General features: G+C 32.8%; 1 protein-coding gene across 1 annotated transcript; it reads right to left on the bottom strand.

Moving 5' to 3' along the window:
* Positions 1–2,244: 2,244 nt before the first annotated feature.
* On the bottom strand, positions 2,245–10,953 carry LOC117921542 (proline-rich receptor-like protein kinase PERK1). Its single transcript, XM_034839453.1, has 8 exons — positions 10,401–10,953; positions 7,181–7,705; positions 6,453–6,539; positions 6,291–6,361; positions 5,629–5,705; positions 5,310–5,448; positions 3,231–3,392; positions 2,245–2,973 (listed from the first exon to the last, which is right to left on the bottom strand). Exons 1-8 carry the CDS (start codon positions 10,684–10,686, stop codon positions 2,665–2,667), a joined length of 1,656 nt encoding a protein of 551 aa, XP_034695344.1. The 5' UTR covers positions 10,687–10,953; the 3' UTR covers positions 2,245–2,664.
* Between the last annotated feature and the right edge of the window lie 7,434 nt (positions 10,954–18,387).

Genomic DNA, 18,387 nt, shown 5'->3' with positions numbered 1-18,387 from the left:
TAGTGATGCTGAATTTTCAAGTGTAGAATAAATCCGAGGAAAGCATATAGAATTAAAACAAAGAGTATACAAAGCAAAATTGTCAACCTCAATTAAATAATCTAATTTAATAGAGGGGCAATTTGGGTAGATTGGTTGGATAAAAGGCTAATCATATCAAAGTCAAGCCTCCTATGAAAATGTGTAACCTATTCTAATGTTGGGGTGGGGAAGCTCGGAGTCAAATCGAGTTCTCACGTGTTTCCACGCATCAAATAAAAACTTTTAATTAATTATTTTAAAATTATGAAATATAGACATGTCATATAACATGAGGCTAAATGGTAAATATGTCTCAAAATCGTATAACCTATCATTAGTTACTAATTTTAATATAAATGAGAATCCCCAAACTTTACTTTTAATCTTAGACAATACTTCAAGAATTAAACAAAAAGAAAGAAATTTGTTAATTTATTATAATTAAAAATCAAAAAATACTAGACTTCTTTTTTTTTATCTTTCTAAAATAATAAATAATATAATTTAAAAGATGATGCGTAAGAGGAAAGTTACTGCGATTGCATCATAGTATTAATATAAATAAAATATAATCTTATTAAAGTACTCAAATAAAATTGTTAACACAACCTTGATTCAAATTTGATTGATAAAGGTACTCAAATTATTAAATCTAAAATTATTGAACTTGATTTGAGTCATTATCATGGATTTAAACTTAGGTGTTTCCTACACACATATATATGACCATAGTTTTAAAAATTGGATTAGATCGATCGTTGCCCAATCATGATTCTGATTCGATTTGATCAATTGAGTCGTCCAAGGGTTGGATTGGCATCGGACCAAGTTTTAATTGCTGAACCGAATGGTTCAATCCAATTTTAATCCCCCCTCTCTCATCAAAACGACGTCGTTTTAATGCATGGCATTGAAACAAAGTCATTTTAATTATTGCAAAAGCTTTACTTTTATTTTCTCCCCTGCCCCACCAGCTTGCAAACCCAAACCCTACCCACCACCTAGCATGCCAGCTCCCCAACCGGTAGTCGTCGATGTTGGTCCCGTCGAACCCACTTGCCGCCACCGACAAGGACCTTTTGGTGGCTATGACTAAGTTTTTAGTTTTTACATTTAAGTTTTTATTAGTTTAAGTTTAACAATTTAAGTTTTCATTTTTTTATTTTACTTTAATACTTAATATTTTTGCATTTTGTGTTTTTAATATTTAATGTTTTAATTTTTGTTGATTAAAATCTATTACCCTTATTTATTTATTGCATATTGAAATTTCAATTTATTGAAATTTTTATTGATTTATTTGTTAGATTTTATATATACTTTTTCATTTTATGTTCATTCTAATTTATATTGGTTTTTTTAAAAAATTTATTTGAGTTTAAATAAATTAATGAAATTATTGAAAACATCATGAATTAATGTTTATGACATCACCGACTATGGTTCGACCGTAGGTCTAATCAGTTAATCGTGAATTAATAACTTTTTTAGTTCAATGATCAATCCGATTTTAAAAAAAATTGAATATGACAGTTAGACAACTCAAAACACTTAGTTGTTAAAGTTAATTTTTCTCAAGCATAGCTTCTTATACTAAGAAATGCGATATGACACAAAATCGAGAGAATGAGGCTTTTATTATTGAAATTTGAAAGACACTCTATAATGTTTTACAAGTTCTCAACTACTTGGTGTATGCTCAGTGATCACTGATCATAATCTATTTATAAGTACCATGAGAATTCTCTAGAACCTTTTATCATTCTCTATAATTCTAGAAAATTTTAAACACTACCTATGTACAAGAGTTATCTAGAATCATGCACCACTCCAAGAAATCTCATCTATCTTTAGAGAACAACATCAAACACCACAAACCAGTGGCAACAGTTAAATTCCCGATGTCTCACCATTGCTAAAGGGAGATTTCCTCAGAAATCACACATCCCAAATTAGTTAAGTACATTACAATCTCAATCTCCTGTTGATGAATGGAGACTGAGGGTGCAACGATGTTACTCTTAAACTTTGGATAGGTCAACCAAGTAGTTTGGGATGAGATGATCAAAGCTCCATTCAAGAGAAATTTCTTGGAAAAATCTTTACAATGCCTTCTTTAAATATCTTGAGAAACTGGAACAACTTTATGAGAAATATGTATTCAGAAGGCTCTGAATAAATAAGACAAAATACCACTAATAAAAAAACCGACTGCATTTCTACTGATTCGCTCCATAACTACTGCATAATATATATAGAACAAACATCAATACATACAAGATACTAGCTCCACCCTCACCTAAACTTGGATTTTTTTTTTTCTTCTCTACTGAATTATATCTAATCTAGTATATATTATTACAACAAGGCAATCTAGTATTCCATTATATGACCACTGTTTAGAGGGGTGTAAGCTCGCACGAATGTTTTGAAGAAAGAATATGAAAAATCAGATAAATAAATCACTCATCTATCAAGCTGACTTCTCTGTACATGTGATCTACTGAGATGAAGAAACCTGATTTTTTTTATGCTGACCAACAGTCCTAGGGAGCACCCTTTTTTTTTGCTTTTCAGGTTCTACGTGGAAGGGATAGGATCTGAAAACTGGGGTTGGTTCTCTTCGAAAATGAGCATCAGTTGTTAAGAGCTTTCACTTGAGTTTTGAATGTTTTCCTTGTGTTTCTCCATCTCCACCTCTTTGCAAGTTTGTTGGCCCCAAAAGCTCGAGTTAGATGTGTGAGGATCAGATGCGCTGATGGGCACAGTGCACTCTATACTACCTTGCTCATGGCTTTCCAATGCCATCTTCCTGAATTTCTTCAGATCCTCACTGCCATGGATAGTGTCATCATCTGAGCTACCATAGCGACAGTGAAAACTGCTGTGCCCAGGTATGATTCCTTCATTTAGATCATCCAGCGGTAGGTTTCCTTCCAAGGCTCGGACTACCTGCTTTATATACAGTGATTGTAAAAGGGTCAAATGCAAGCATGCAGATCAAGGTCTTTGTGTTTTAGAGTCCATAATGAATTTCAACAATGGTGAAGTTGTATGATAAGGATAATTAGTGCATGAGGATCCTACAGTTCATAACATATAGAAGTTGGTCCATTCAACTATATAATCTGGGTTAAACTGACCCAATGGAGAGAGCTGGTAAGCAAAATAAGCCTTAAAGAGTCAAAACTTGATTTTAGAACTATTACCTGGCTCATTCGCGGGCGTAGACGTGCCAAATAACGCACACAAACAGCAGCACAAGCAACCATTCGAGCCATTTCATTGTAGTTGTAGTCCTTCTGCAAGTTTGGATCAACAAGAGCATCGTACTTGCTTTCTTCCAGAGCTTGTGTGAGCAAAGGCCTTGCCTAGAATTTTATCACGATGACTATCATTTCTTCCAATGTCAATTCAACTTTACACACAAGCATCTGCCCTCACTTGAGACAATTTTGGAAGAAAGAGAGGGAGTTTTGTGTTGGTTGTTGTATAAGGAGTTTTGTGTTGGTCATTGTATAACTAAGTAAAGTTCAGACAAGGCTTGGATCCCTGTCCTCTATTTTGTATTTTCATGTGAAGAAGAAACTTTTTCATACTTCTATTGATAAACAAAGAATGTAACAATAAAATCATTGGAACAATTTGAACTGATTGGTTCTATTTGAGAAAATGCAAAACTTTAGTGCAATGCAATGATCAAGCTGTTTGATTTCTTTTACATAAGTGATATTGTTTGAATGGCAGCACCATGAAGGCTCAAATTCGGGACCCCTGGTTCATTGCTAGATGGCACTACCATTGAGCTACACCCTAAAAGACATCAGTTTTTCAAAACTCATTGTGCTATACTAATATTTGACAGAAAATACTATTCTTCTTACCTCTTTTACAACTTTTTTACCTCCTTGCTAGGTGGCGACTAATGATTAAATAAAAAATTATTATTTTTTTATGATTTTCACTTTTTTTCCTCTAATCATTATTTACCACTTGAGCAAGGTGGTAACAATATGGTAAAGGAGGTGAAAAGAGTAGTAATAATCCATTTTTTATATTTATTCCACCAGTGATAGAATTGTAATGGCAATATTGAAGAAATGCTTCAATGATACTTGACCACATGGACCATGACTAGAGCAAATTACCATAAAAGGAAATAAACTGTTTGGATACTGCTCTTGAAAACAATTTTCTATTCTTAATATAAAACAACAAAAACACATGTGACAAATTTTTTATTGAAGATGGTTTTCTGAGAATTTGTTCTGAAAGTAAGTTGTTTTCTAAAACAAGTTTGAAGTGTTTTCAAGAATTTTTCTGTACAGTGTTATTAGAAAATTTTGAAATTATAAAGGATATTTTTGAAACTTTTGCATTGTACATGAGTGCACATTACCTTCATAGAGGATAAGTCAAGAAAACTACTTTTTATACTTGAATTTCCAAACAAAATTTTGATCTCAAAAACAAATGAGAACTGCTCTAAAAACAGTTTTTTGAAAACTATTTTAAAAAACATAACAAACAGACCAATAAAACCTTATGCGTAGTAATTGGTACTGGCTTGACTAAATTAGTTTTCTTTCTTCTCTTTTTTTTTCATTTTCTGTTTTCAGTCATCTATAATCTGTTGAGTCATAGGCACTCATGCCTTTTCTAACAGCTTAACCACAAGTGCCAAAAATGAGGTAAATATCAGCTTTGGACAATAGACAGACACAATAATCATGATATTGACAGGATCTGCTTATGGACAGCATGAAATTTTATTAAATTGTATATAGATAATTGCACATAGTAATTACATATATTTTGTATATGTTACAGCAACTTTTATACATAGAATTACATTTATTATATATGATTACATGTGATTGAACTAAGTTAGCTTTCCCAAATTGGTAATCCAGGATTCATGAAATGGAATTTCTGACAAGAAACTTCATCCTAGCATGGTTCTAAGTCAGTTAATGAGTCAGGAAAACAATTTTTCATCCCTGGTTCTAATCCATAATTCATGAGTAAATATTAACCAAAAATCAGTTTCAAGCAACTTAAATACCCACAATTTCCTTAGCACAAAACACCAGAATAAGAAAGACTAATGATACAAATTCCACTTAAGCCATAAGCAATTGTCAGTTATTGTAAGATATGGCTGTTTCTCTTCTTCCAAACTGTTGGAAAGATTGCTAAATGACATGTAACATGAACTATTTACCAACAATTGCATGTATGATTGACTGTTAGAAACAATTTCACTGGCAAAGAAGGCTAAAACTCACCCAGTCAACGATGCTCTCATTCTCAGTTTTATCAATAGGCCGGCGTCCAGTGATCAACTCCAGAAGCACAACCCCAAAGGAAAAGACATCTGACTTATCAGTGAGTTTCCCACTTGATGCATACTCAGGAGCCAAGTAACTGCAGCAGATAATGTGCGTATGAATAAAAGAAATTTACTGATTCAAAAAATTCACAAAAAAGAAAAAAAAAACAACAAAAAAAAATTGAAATCAAATACATCCAGAACCATATGCTTTTCGAAACACAATACATAGCGGCAATCGAACTGTTTGCAGAACAATAAGAAATAGATCTTACCCAAAAGTTCCCATTACCCGGGTGGAGACATGAGTATCAGTATCAGAAGCAAACTTAGCAAGTCCAAAATCTGCAACCTGAACGGAGGATTCAAGAACAAACATATCATGACACAAGGTTACAGGAGATTTGAATATGAAAAGAAAGTAGTCCATGTAGCTTAAGATGGCATCTGGAATGTGTTTATTGCTTTCTAGTGAAACTTGAGTAGAGCCAATTCTTATGTACGTGAATCACTTTGGACATTTGAAGAGATGAAATTACTTTCATGCATGGTATCATTTTTTGGTTGTATAGCATATTCTTTTTAGAATGACTCCATCTTGATTTAATGAGTACATAAGAATAATGTGTTTGTACCTTCAAATGCTATGTAAAACTAAATGAAATGATTCATCTAAAGACCCCACAGGTATTTGAAAATGATGCATATGCACAAATTTAAAACATACCCTTAAAGGTAAGGATGACATATTCTTTCATTTTGTTAAACCTAAGCAAAAACTAAGATTGCATTTGTAAACTACCGACTTATTTATGAAACGGATTTCTATATTCAATTTTTTTGGAATACAGATTGTGTATAGGAACTGTTAATAAATATGATGTATTTGAAAACCAACCCAGAATCATACTAAATGAATCTATTTTCTGAATCCCACCTTGGCCTCAAAATTATGATCAAGAAGAATATTAGCTGCCTTGATATCACGATGTATGATCTTGGGATGACCTGCAGATGGTATTATTTTGAAAAGAAGTTATTCTCCAACACCTATATCTCAAGCCAACTTATGGTTTAGAAGGACAGGAAGAAAACGCACAGTCCTCATGTAAGTATGCCAATCCTTTTGCAGAGCCTAGAGCAATCTTAATTCTAGTTGCCCAGTTCATAGTTGGTCTCCCCGTACCTGCAATATTAACATTCTCAGGTAAGATCACAGTTCAAAAAAGAGCACATATGAGTAACAACTTAGGATGTGAAGCACGCAGGAATCACATTCCAACATGCATATGGCACCTACAGAGTTGAAACATAGAAGTGAAAACATGACGCAGATATACAAAAGATGGAAGGTGAACATCTTGGCAGTAGTGTTTGTTCCAGTAAAACAGTAACCCAGTATAGAAGCATCCAAGTGCATTATTCAGCTGCACTTGGATTAATTGGGGGAAAGCAAATGATGCAGTTACAATCATGATGTCATTGATGATAAGGCTATTCCAATCAAAATAAATGGTTTATATAAGATGAATTTAGGCCTGTACTACGGGGAAAATTTCCAGAATATATGGAAAAAAGAAAAGAAAAGAAACTTGTGGTTATTTTCATTTTGGAGCATAAAACAACTGAATTCAAGGACGTATCTATTTTCTTGTGCTCCAAACACGAGAGTACTGAGAACTTATTCACTTCATATTAGGCTTTCCATTGTTCTAAGTGTCGCAAGAGTCAAAATCCATTCTTTCCTTTTTTTTTTTTAACCTACAATGTTTCAGAACAAGGAGATGACTGTTAAAGCAATCAAGTTTAATCAATGCAAGGGCCCACCATGCAAATGGTGTTGCAAGGTGCCATTGGGAACAAACTCATAAACAAGCATTCTCTGAGCCCCAGTGGTGCAGTATCCAACCAGTGAAACAAGATGCTTGTGGTGGACACGGCTAATGATCTCAACCTCCGCCTGAAATTCTCGTTCACCCTGCCCACTTCCAGCTTTTAAATGCTTAATAGCAACCTCTCTCCCATTTGGAAGCACTCCTTTATGAACATACCCAAAGCCACCTTGACCAAGGAGGTTAATATTGGAGAAGCCATCTGTTGCAATTGCTAATTCTTCATATGTGAATGCGCTCTTTGAGAAACCCAAGGAGATGCCTGGGGATGGTGGTGCAAGTGGCTTCTCAGTCCCCAAAATGCCCATTGGTGGTGGCGAAGCAGGAATATGCACTGGTGACAGTTGGGGTTTTGACCCAATGCTCAGTAGAGGAGCATGCTTTGGTAGCATTGGATCTGTATTATTTGTTGGCTGATGTGCATTCTGTTGCCAGTGCTGAAGTGGGGCAGAAGGGTCATCTGTAGAACACAAACAGCAGGAAATTGAACTTGCAAGTTGCGTATATGATTATGATAAATGGAAATTTTACAGGAGAAAGAAAGATAAATAATGGAAGGAACCAATGCTAAGAAAACAATTCAAATCATCTAGAAGATTGCACTGATGCTTTTGTGTGTTCGAAAGATATTAATCAGATAGGGATACATATGAAAATCAGAAAATGCAAGTGTGCTTAAGCTATATTCCTTCATGAAATAATTTTAACTTGAACATGAAAGTAAATACTAAAATAGTAACTATAGAAGAAGATATGTGTGTTTGTGTGAGTGTGTGTGTGTGTGTGAGAGAGAGAGAGAGAGAGAAAAAGAGAGAGAACTCCTTTATGATAGGTGCAGGAAACTTCTAATTATAGAAGACTGACTACAACTCACACACTTCTCTACTGTGCTTTCCAGAGTAGAACTAGTTGCATTTCTTTATCTTATGAAAACAAGAATATATATATATGTGTGTGTGTGTGCACAAAAACAAGACTCTTAACTACAACATATACAAAAATCAGTTTTAGATTAAGTTTGATCTAGGTTAATATCAAACAACAGAATCTAGTTGGGATGCATCCAAAAAGCAACCCAAATCTAATAAAGATAAACAACTTGACACAATCTTAATTAATTTATGACAATTAATTCAAAATAACCAAATCTAATCAAGGTTAGACCTTCAAGTATGCAATGCTTATATATATTTGGAAAAGGTAAGGAAAAATTAGTAAATGCCAGAATAATTTTACATCCTGTCATAAGCACACCCTCTAGCATCATTTATTACATTCCTCTAAGAATAGAGGGATTCATTAGGTAACAAGAATATATCCTTGGCATTTTGTGCATTTTTGACAAAGCAAAGTTAACTCCCCTTATAAACAAAGGCAAAATAAATGCCAAGCAACACTCTTACGAGAGAGATAATCTCATAAAGGTGCCATGAACAGCTCTACAGTCTTTTTTTTTTATAGGCGGCTCCACAGCCAATTTGTTGTCCATTTAAACACCTTGTAACAACATGAGAATGTAAACATACAGTAAATGAGCTATCTTCTAGCTTGAATTGGAGCCTAGTCTAATAGCTTCAAGTTCTTGAATCATAACTGAGTCAACTACGTTAGGCCCCGTAATAACAACTTTGTGTTTGGTCCATCTTTCTTGTGGTAACCTCAAGTTTAAATGAGAGAAAATATCTTATACCTTTCATCATTGATTAATGGATTTGTTTGATAGTGCCCCTGGATTCTCTTCCTTATAAGGGTTTTCCACATAATTCATGAGGAGTTGTGTTTGATCATTTTGTTTTGCTTATTTTAATTGGCATCTTTTATGGTTTTTTGTTGGGAAACCATTACAAGATAAGAAAGACATTGCTTTCCAAATGCTGAAAAAAAGTGGACACATCAAAGTTCACAAACCACTCATGTCATGATCAAACAAGCTATTGAACCCACAGATTGAAATAACGTCTGAAAGATAAGGAAGGATATTACCACAGAAATGGATAACTAAGGAAATCTCTGAATAAGGAGAAGTAAGTGACAATTGAAATCGCTTGTCCACATTATAAAAGATGAATGATTTTGTGATACGAACTAAGAAGCAATTTGGCACAAGCTGAAGGATATACAAAGGGAATAGAAAATGCTGGAGAGGGCATGGATGGAAGAAATAGTTGTATATTTTGGAAGAATTTCTCATCCTTCTCGTAGCTATTAGTACATATCAATGAATTCATTGTTTCTGATCAAGAAAAAAACAGAATTAGGACAAAGAGATATAACACATGGGGAAAGAGATTTTTTCATGGGTTAAAGGAATTGATAATTGAACATGACCATTTATAAAGATGATAATAACTCAGGTTAGGGTGAAAAACAAAATATATATATAAACTCAGGGCACTATAATTATTCCACCCCAATGGGATACAAATGGGTTTGCATCTTGCTGCACTAAAATAGAGCGGAAACATTCCCATCACTGCTTACATCATCAGAAAATGGCATTTCTAAGATCATACTAGGTGCCAAATCTGACGTTCAACACAAAAAAAATAAAGAAATAAAACTAAAACTAATGATGCAGTTGTTATTCGGTGATATCACATAGTATTGGATTCCCCATTCTCTTTCACATATTATGTCAAAGCATGTTTATGCATAACATGGGAACGTCACCAAAGGCATCCAAATAAATCGAGCTTGAGGCAGCTGATGGAAGTTTCTTAAACGCCTATATTTTGAACAATTATGGAGAAAAACAATTTTGAATTCTACCAAAATAAAAGAACACAAATGACCGACTTAACGTCCATGAGGAAGTCCAATTCACACCTATCTTCTAAGAAAACATAAAATTGAGCCACTGCGCCAAACAATCATACCCAGAAACCACCATGGCTATTAGGATATGAATTTGAATTTCCCGACTAAATTTCCAGCACTGAACACCAAATACGTAGACCTCACAGAAGATCCATTAAACCCTAAAAGAAGAACGGAGTTTTTATGGCCATCACTTCTCAACGACTGAACATTGTGAAGCAATTTTTTTTAAAAAAAATTCTTTGCTTCTCAGAGTCGAAATCAAATCAATTCTGTGCGTAAAAGGTAAGGAAATTACTTCAAAAACGCCTGCGATGATTATAATAAAAAGATCTCACCTTTGGATCCAGAGACATTGGTCAACCCATACTGGTCCCTCCTCTTCTTCTGCCTACAGAAAATTACCAGAACTCCCACACCAATCAGCACAAACAGTCCACCAATCACAATTCCAACAATCAACGTAATCAGTGTCGCCGTCGTCAATCCACTCGGCGGACGTGGACCCCCCGGAGGCGGAGGAGAAGCGACAGGAGCTTGAATGGTTCCGTTTGTAGTCGGAGGCGGAGGTGGTGGACTGGTCCTGTTGGTGGTCGCCGATGAAGCCGGAGCAGGTGACGACATCTGCGGAAACAATCGATTTCTAGCCTCTTATCCGGAGAGCTTACTCTACAACACTTTCGGCCAGCTCCGGCATTGCCAAGATCTTGCTCCGGCTGTTGTTTTGAAACTAGACTAAAGCAAAGAGGCCAAAACCCCCAATCTCAAGCTCAGAAAAACAGCAACGACGTCGTTTGGAATGGATAGAGCGACGTCGTTTCGTTTCCTTCTCATTGGCTGGAGAAAATTTGGAGACGGAGGCGGGCGAATCCCAGACGTGTCAGAAACAAGAGCATGTGAAAACAAGAAAACAAGAGTGCTTTGCGGTTTCAAAGTACGTAGTAACGTATAGGCATTTGGTGTATGCTGGTAACCTAAAAAATTTTAATATTGTAGATATCAAAATTCTTTTATAAAGTATTTTTTTTATATTTATTAATTATTAGAAATAGTAAATAAATATATTTTGAAAAAGATGGTTTTGAAACTATATAATAAAACCTATGTCGATGAAGTATAACATTATAGTATAAAGCTACGAGATCAAACTAACTTGATGAAAAACAACCAAGATGTATATACGGTGCTATCATCAGATCATGTTCATCGATGAATGCAAATATAAGGTATTTCATGGACTCTTATAAACATATTTTGTCTATAAAATTTATTTTTTAAAAAATAAAATGTATTTTTAAAGAATTATTAGACACATATCCTTAAGATTTTTTAAAAACTAAACTTTAAGAATGAAGTTGATGAAATTTAAAATTAACGGTGATTAAGTAAATTTACACAAAATTTCAATAAACCTAATCGGTGTTTGATAAATCAACTTAATAACTTAATTTAAATCATTAAATATATTTGATAAAATAGTATAATGATATGACTTAAAGTCAAAAATAATTTTAAATAATAAGTTTATATCTTCATTTTATCATATTATTCTTATTTGTCATAATTACTTTCACAATCTCTTTTATCATTTCACGATATTCATTGTTACTCAACCTGTAATAATTAAGTAATAAATTTTAAATTAATAATTTAAATTAATGTTAACTTAAGTTATTGAGTAATAAGTATTAAGTTTTATCAAATACTTATTTATTTTTACTTAATTTTAATTATAACTTAAGCTTAAATAGTGTTTTATAGTATTAAACATTAAATTATTTATTTTTTAAATATTATATTTCTATCAAGCATTAAAAATAAATAAAAAATTAATTGATTCGATTATGATAGACCACTTTTAATATTAAGAAAAAAATCAAATATTTTAATTTAAAAAAGAAAAAACTATGGAAAAAATTAAAAAGGACAAACGCGCCTTAGAGTCAAATAAATCTAAATCTTTTACGTTGAGATTGTGACGGCAAGAGAAAAAAAAACAAAAACCCTACTTCTTGATTCCCATGGCACATGACTTGCCAGCCATGTATGAAACCCTTAAATTCTGGAAATGAAACTTCCTCTATCAGTAGTAGCCCCGTGTCCGCCAGCGGATAGAATAGAAGAGAGGTTTATATACCGCCCTCGGAGAACCTTCATGGCCATGAACAGATTGTCCCATTTCACCATATGATACACGTACACCACACAAGATAGAGGTCAACGACGTCATCCAGGGTATTTGTTTTGGTACCAAACCCACATCGATTACGAATACAATCGTGACATTAACCTTTCATGACTACCAATAAGTTCATGGGTGGTGGGGAGTGATCCTAATAATTTTTTATTTTTTATTTAGCTTGTTTTGGTAGATAATAATTCAATTTAATTAGAGAAAATAAAAGAAAATAAAAAATAACAATATTTTAATATTTTTAAATTGTACGATGTCTGATGCTTAAAACAAGTCAAACAAATACATGTATTCAAGGAAACAGTATTCCCCAATTCAATGGCCTGACAGGTTGCGTGAGAATTCCACTTACAGAGTAGAAATTTGGGGAGGAGATTTGGATTATTGAACCAACCATGAAGAAGTTCACATTGAAGAGGGATACCATAGTCAAAACTACTAATAGAAAGCATCCTATGTGTGTTTCTTTTTTCAAGCACCGAAGTCAACAATCCAACAACTGGTGTTCCCACTTCACATAATGACAAACTCCCCCCTACTTTTTACGTCAAAGCCATTTCTGTCCCACTTTCAAGGATGACGCATATTCCAAGGTATGCAAATCATACTCATGATTTTTCTAATTTATTAAAGCAACATCAAAGTACGTTTTCTAGTTATTTAAGAAAACAATTTTAGCTTAAAAAATATTTTTTAATCAGGCGTTGAACAAAATTTTAAAAAAGTATGTTTGATAATGAATATAGAAACTGTTTTTAGTATTTTTAATACTTGAATGATGAAAAGTTTCAAGTGTTTCATCATTCAAGTATTAAAAATGTTAAAAACACTTTTTAGAATTACTATCAAATACATTTGAAATATTTTTAAAATTCTTTAAAGTTATGAATAACGTTTTTTTTTTTAAATGTTTGATAGATGATTTTTATAAAAACACTTTATGAGAAAATATTTTGCAGTGATTTCAAAAGTGTTTTTAGAAATCATTTGGTAGTTATTTTAGAAAGTGTTTCTAATATTTTTAAAATATTAAAAATGATATAAACACTTTTTAAAGTCACTTTTAAACGCATTTGAAATTTTGTATTTTTTTAAGTATTAAAAAATATTAAAAACACTTCTCAAAATCGCCATCAAACGCACTCTAAAAATATTTTGAGTAAAAACATTCTTAAGTGCACTCTTAAGGATGACGTACACAAGTGGCAATAAACAAAATTATTGTATATTTTTTATATTGTAACAAGGGTACTCTTGTAATTTTTAAAGAAATAATAAGTTGTAATATTCTTAACTACTAAAGTTGAATATTTGGTATTGACTTTGATGGATGTACAAATTTCATGAAATTCTTCAATGCAAGCAAAATAATAGAAAAATATATGAAATAAAAATTTATATTAAAATTATTCATTGTGAATCACAGGCAATAAAAAAAATTGTTGTGTAATTTTTAAATTGTAACAAGGGTATTCTTATAATTTTTAAAGAAATAATAAAAAAATTAAAAATATATCAAGTATTAAAAATATTAAAAACACTTTTCAAAATCACTATCAAATACATTCTAAAAATACTTTGAGTAAAAACATTATTAAATACACTCTTAGCAATGACTTACACAAGTGGCAATGAAAAAAATTGTTGTATATTTTTTATATTGTAACAAGGGTACTCTTGTAATTTTTAAAGAATATAATAAGTTGTAATATTCTTGACTACTCAAGTTGAATATCTGTTATTGACTTGTTTGCACAAATTTCATGAACTTCGGCCATGCAAGCGAAATAATAGAAAAATATATGAAATAAAAATTTATATTAAAATTAATCATTGTGTGAACCATAGGCAATAAAAAAAAATTGTTGTATATTTTATAAATTGTAATAAGGGTATTCTTGTAATTTTTAAAGAAATAATAAAAATATTAAAAATATTTCAAATATTAAAAACATTTATCAAAATCAATATCAAACAAACTTTAAAAATACTTTGAGTAAAAATATTCTTAAATGCACTCTTAACGATGACTTACATAAGTGGCAATGAAAATAATTGTTGTGTATTTTTTATATTGTAACAAGGGTACTCTTGTAATTTTCAAAGAAATAATAAGTTGTAATATTCTTAACTACTAAAGTTGAATATCTGTTATTGACTTTGATGTATGCACAAATTTCATGAAATTCTGCCATGCAAGCGAAATAATAGAAAAATATATGAAAAATAAATTTATATTAAAATTAATCATTGTGTGAATCACAGTCAATAAAAAAAATTGTTGTATATTTTTAAATTGTAACAAGGGTATTCTTGTAATTTTTAAAGAAATAATAAGTTGTAATATTTTTAACTACATTAGTTGAATGTCGGGTATTGACTTGGATATATGTACAAATTTCATGAAATTCTGTGATTTAAGCAAAACAATAGAAAAATATATGAAATAAAAATTTATATTAAAATTAATAATTGTGGGATACAATATTTATAGTATTATTTTTTTACAAAAGAACATTTTCCTTTGTTTCTTCCGAGTTGATTATAATTTGAAAGATGATAAAAATAGTTTTTTGATTTCGAAGACCAATGAGTGTTATGAGTGGTTTGTTCTCGAATGACTATTGAAAAACAAAAAATATATATAGTTCTTATATGATTTTTAATTAATTGTATGAAGATTTTGTAAAATTTTATTTTTTTTGGTTGTACTAAGTTTAAAAAAAGAACAATAAAATCAAATATGTTGTAAATGAAAAGAATGAATGACCACATTGATGGCCATTATGAACTCCCATTACTCATCTTAAAGATGAGTAAATGGAGTTCATATTATGAAGCCTATAAAAGGCTTCTTACCCCTCCATGTAAAAGCATCCCCGAGAAAAGAAAGAAAGTTCTTCCTTTCATTCTCTCTCTCTCTCTCTCTCTCTTTCTTTCACTTTCTCAATTCTCTTCCTTGATTCCTTCTTCCATATTATATATCAAAGTAAGATATATTTATCTCTACTACTTTGATTTGCATTTTATTTGTCCTTATTTTACAACACGTTATCAGCACGAATAACTCTAAAGGTAATTCTCGTATCTTAAACTTGAAGTTATTTATATAGAATAAAATTTTACATATTTATATTATTGTTGATTTGTTTTGTTACATATTGTTAAAAGTTATAAACAAATTATTTGATTTTGTTTATAATCAAAATTATACCAATGCTATCAAGTTATTATAACTGATTTTAATAATATTGTTTTGTCATATATATGAAGTTATTTGACAATGTCGAATATCACAAAACTCGAATTTGTGGCACTTGACATTTCGGGAAAGAACTATCTATCTTGGATCCTTGACGCTGAATTACACCTTGATGCAATGAACCTTGGAGCTACGATCAAACAAGGAAATCAAGCATCCCTGCAGGATCGCGCAAAAGCATTGATTTTCCTTCGCCATCACCTCCATGAAGGTTTAAAAAAATGAGTATCTTACAGTAAAGGACCCTTTTACTCTATGGAGTAATTTGAAGGAAAGATATGACCACCAGAAAACTGTGATTCTCCCAAAAGCTCGATATGATTGGATGCACCTAAGGTTGCAAGATTTTAAAACTGTTAGTGAATACAACTCTGCACTTTTCAAAATCAGCTCTCAATTAAAGCTGTGTGGAGAAAAAATCACAGAGGAAGACATGTTAGAGAAAACTTTTACTACGTTTCATGCCTCGAATGTGCTCCCTGCAGCAGCAATATCGAGAGCGTAGATTTACAAAATATTCTGAATTAATATCATGTCTTCTTGTTGTGAACAAAATAATGAGCTTTTGATGAGAAATCACCAGTCTCGTCCAACTGGATCTGAACCATTCCCTGAAGTGAATGCAATATCGTCCCAAGCTCGTGGACGTGGACGAGGACGAGGACGTGGTCGTGGTCGTGGAAGAAATCCCCGATACCATGGTTCTTATAGTAATAATTCTCAGAAAATGAAAGCCTCATTGCACCACCAGAAGTGGAACAATACTGAGACAATACAAGAAAATGGGAAGCGTTTACAAGATAAACCTCCTAAGAACCATGAGAATAATTGTTATAGATGTGGTATGAAAGGGCATTGGTCGCGTACCTGTCGTACGCCCAAACATTTGGTCGACCTTTACCCAAGCATCAATAAAAGCTAAAGGAAAAGAGATAGAGATGAACTTTACTGATGGTGATGGACTGGACCTAACCTACTATGACATTGATTTCTTTGGAGGTCCCAATGAAAAAACAGACCATTTGATAAATGATGAAAAAATTAACATTGATTGATGTTACTTTATATATAAAATAATATATTATTATGTCTTATATTTACATCTGATTTACTTTGTTATTTACATTATGCCTTGTTTTTTTGTTATATCTGAAATCCATGTGTTATTTGGTCTCAAGATGAATGAGGATGATGTATGTCTCGCAGACTGTGCTACCACACACACAATTCTTCGAGATAAAAGATATTTCCTCGAATTGACATTAATAAAAGCTAATGTAAGTACCATATCTGGTACTACAAACTTAGTTGAAGGCTCTGGAAGAGCAAACATAACGTTGCCCAAATGGAACTAGATTTCATATAAATGACGCGTTATATTCTAGCAAATCCAGAAGAAATTTGCTCAGTTTTAAAGATATCCGCAGAAATGGATATCATATTGAAACTATGAATGAAGATAATGTAGAATATCTTTACATTACTTCCATTATATCTGGCCAGAAGCTTATAATGGAAAAACTCCCGGCTTTCTCCTCTGGGTTGTATCATACAACTATAAAGCCTATTGAATCATATGTTGTCGTGAACCAGAAGTTCACGACCCAAAAGTTTTTGTCCTTTGGCATGACAGACTAGGTCACCCAGGGTCTTCAATGATGCGTCGAATAATTGAACACTCACATGGGCATCCACTAAAGAACCAGAAGATTCTTTCGCCCAATGAATACTCATGTGCTGCCTGCTCACAAGGTAAATTGATAATCAGACCATCTTTTACTAAAGTCATATCTGAGTCACCAATCTTTTTAGAAAGAATACATGGGGACATATGTGGGCCTATCCATCCACCGTGTGGACCATTCAGTTATTTTATGATCTTAATAGATGCTTCTACTAGATGGTCACATGTTTGTCTCCTTTCTACACGTAACGTAGCCTTTGCTAGACTTCTTGCACAAATAATCAGATTACGAGCACAATTTCCAGATTATCCAATTAAGACAATACGTCTTGATAATGCTGGCGAATTTACTTCTCAAACATTCATTGACTATTGCATGTCAGTAGGGATAAATATTGAGCATCCTGTTGCTCATACTCATACCCAGAATGGTTTAGCAGAATCCTTCATCAAACGTCTCCAATTAATAGCTCGACCGTTACTAATGAAAACCAAATTACCTACTTTCGCCTGGGGACATGCTATTATGCATGCTGCAGCTTTAGTCCGTATTCGACCTACAACTTACCATGAATACTCTCCTTCACAACTTGTGCTTGGAAAACAACCAAATATCTCTCACTTACGAATCTTTGGTTGTGCAGTATATGTACCAATTGCACCTACACAACGCACTAAAATGGGTCCCCAACGAAGACTTGGGGTTTATGTAGGTTTTGATTCTCCATCTATTATAAGATATCTTGAACCTTTGACAGGCGATGTTTTTACAGCCCGCTTTGCGGATTGTCATTTTAATGAGAGTGTTTTCCCATCATTAGGGAGAGAAAAGTCGATTCTTGAAGAACGACGAGAAATTAGTTGGAAAACATCTACTATGACCCATCTTGATCCTCGTACAAATCAATGTGAACTAGAAGTTCAAAGGATCATTCATTTGCAAAATCTTGCAAATCAATTGCCAGATGCATTCATTGATACCAAGAAAGTGACAAAGTCACATATCCCGGCTGCAAATACTCCAGCACGGATTGATGTCCCTGTAGGACAGTTAACAAATGAATCTAAGATACGCCTGAAGCGTGGTAGACCTCTTGGCTCAAAGGATGTAACTCCCCGGAAGAGGAGAACCCAAGAAAAACTTGGCACTCTAGAAGAGACCATCAAAATGACTGATCAGTTTAA

Source organism: Vitis riparia, chromosome 9 (genome assembly GCF_004353265.1).
Source record: "Vitis riparia cultivar Riparia Gloire de Montpellier isolate 1030 chromosome 9, EGFV_Vit.rip_1.0, whole genome shotgun sequence".
NCBI classification, from domain to species: Eukaryota; Viridiplantae; Streptophyta; class Magnoliopsida; order Vitales; family Vitaceae; genus Vitis; species Vitis riparia.
The sequence above is the reverse complement of the archived record's forward strand: the minus strand, read 5'-3'. Positions and strand labels throughout refer to the sequence as shown.

Coding starts and splice junctions, on each gene's coding strand:
- LOC117921542 (XM_034839453.1), bottom strand. CDS start 10,686: ATGTCGTCACCTGCTCCGGCTTCATCGGCGACCACCAACAGGACCAGT. Junction 5,449..5,628: donor CGGGTAATGGGAACTTTTGG/GTAAGATCTATT, acceptor TATCTGCTGCAG/TTACTTGGCTCCTGAGTATG. Junction 3,393..5,309: donor ATGAGAGCATCGTTGACTGG/GTGAGTTTTAGC, acceptor ATAAAATTCTAG/GCAAGGCCTTTGCTCACACA.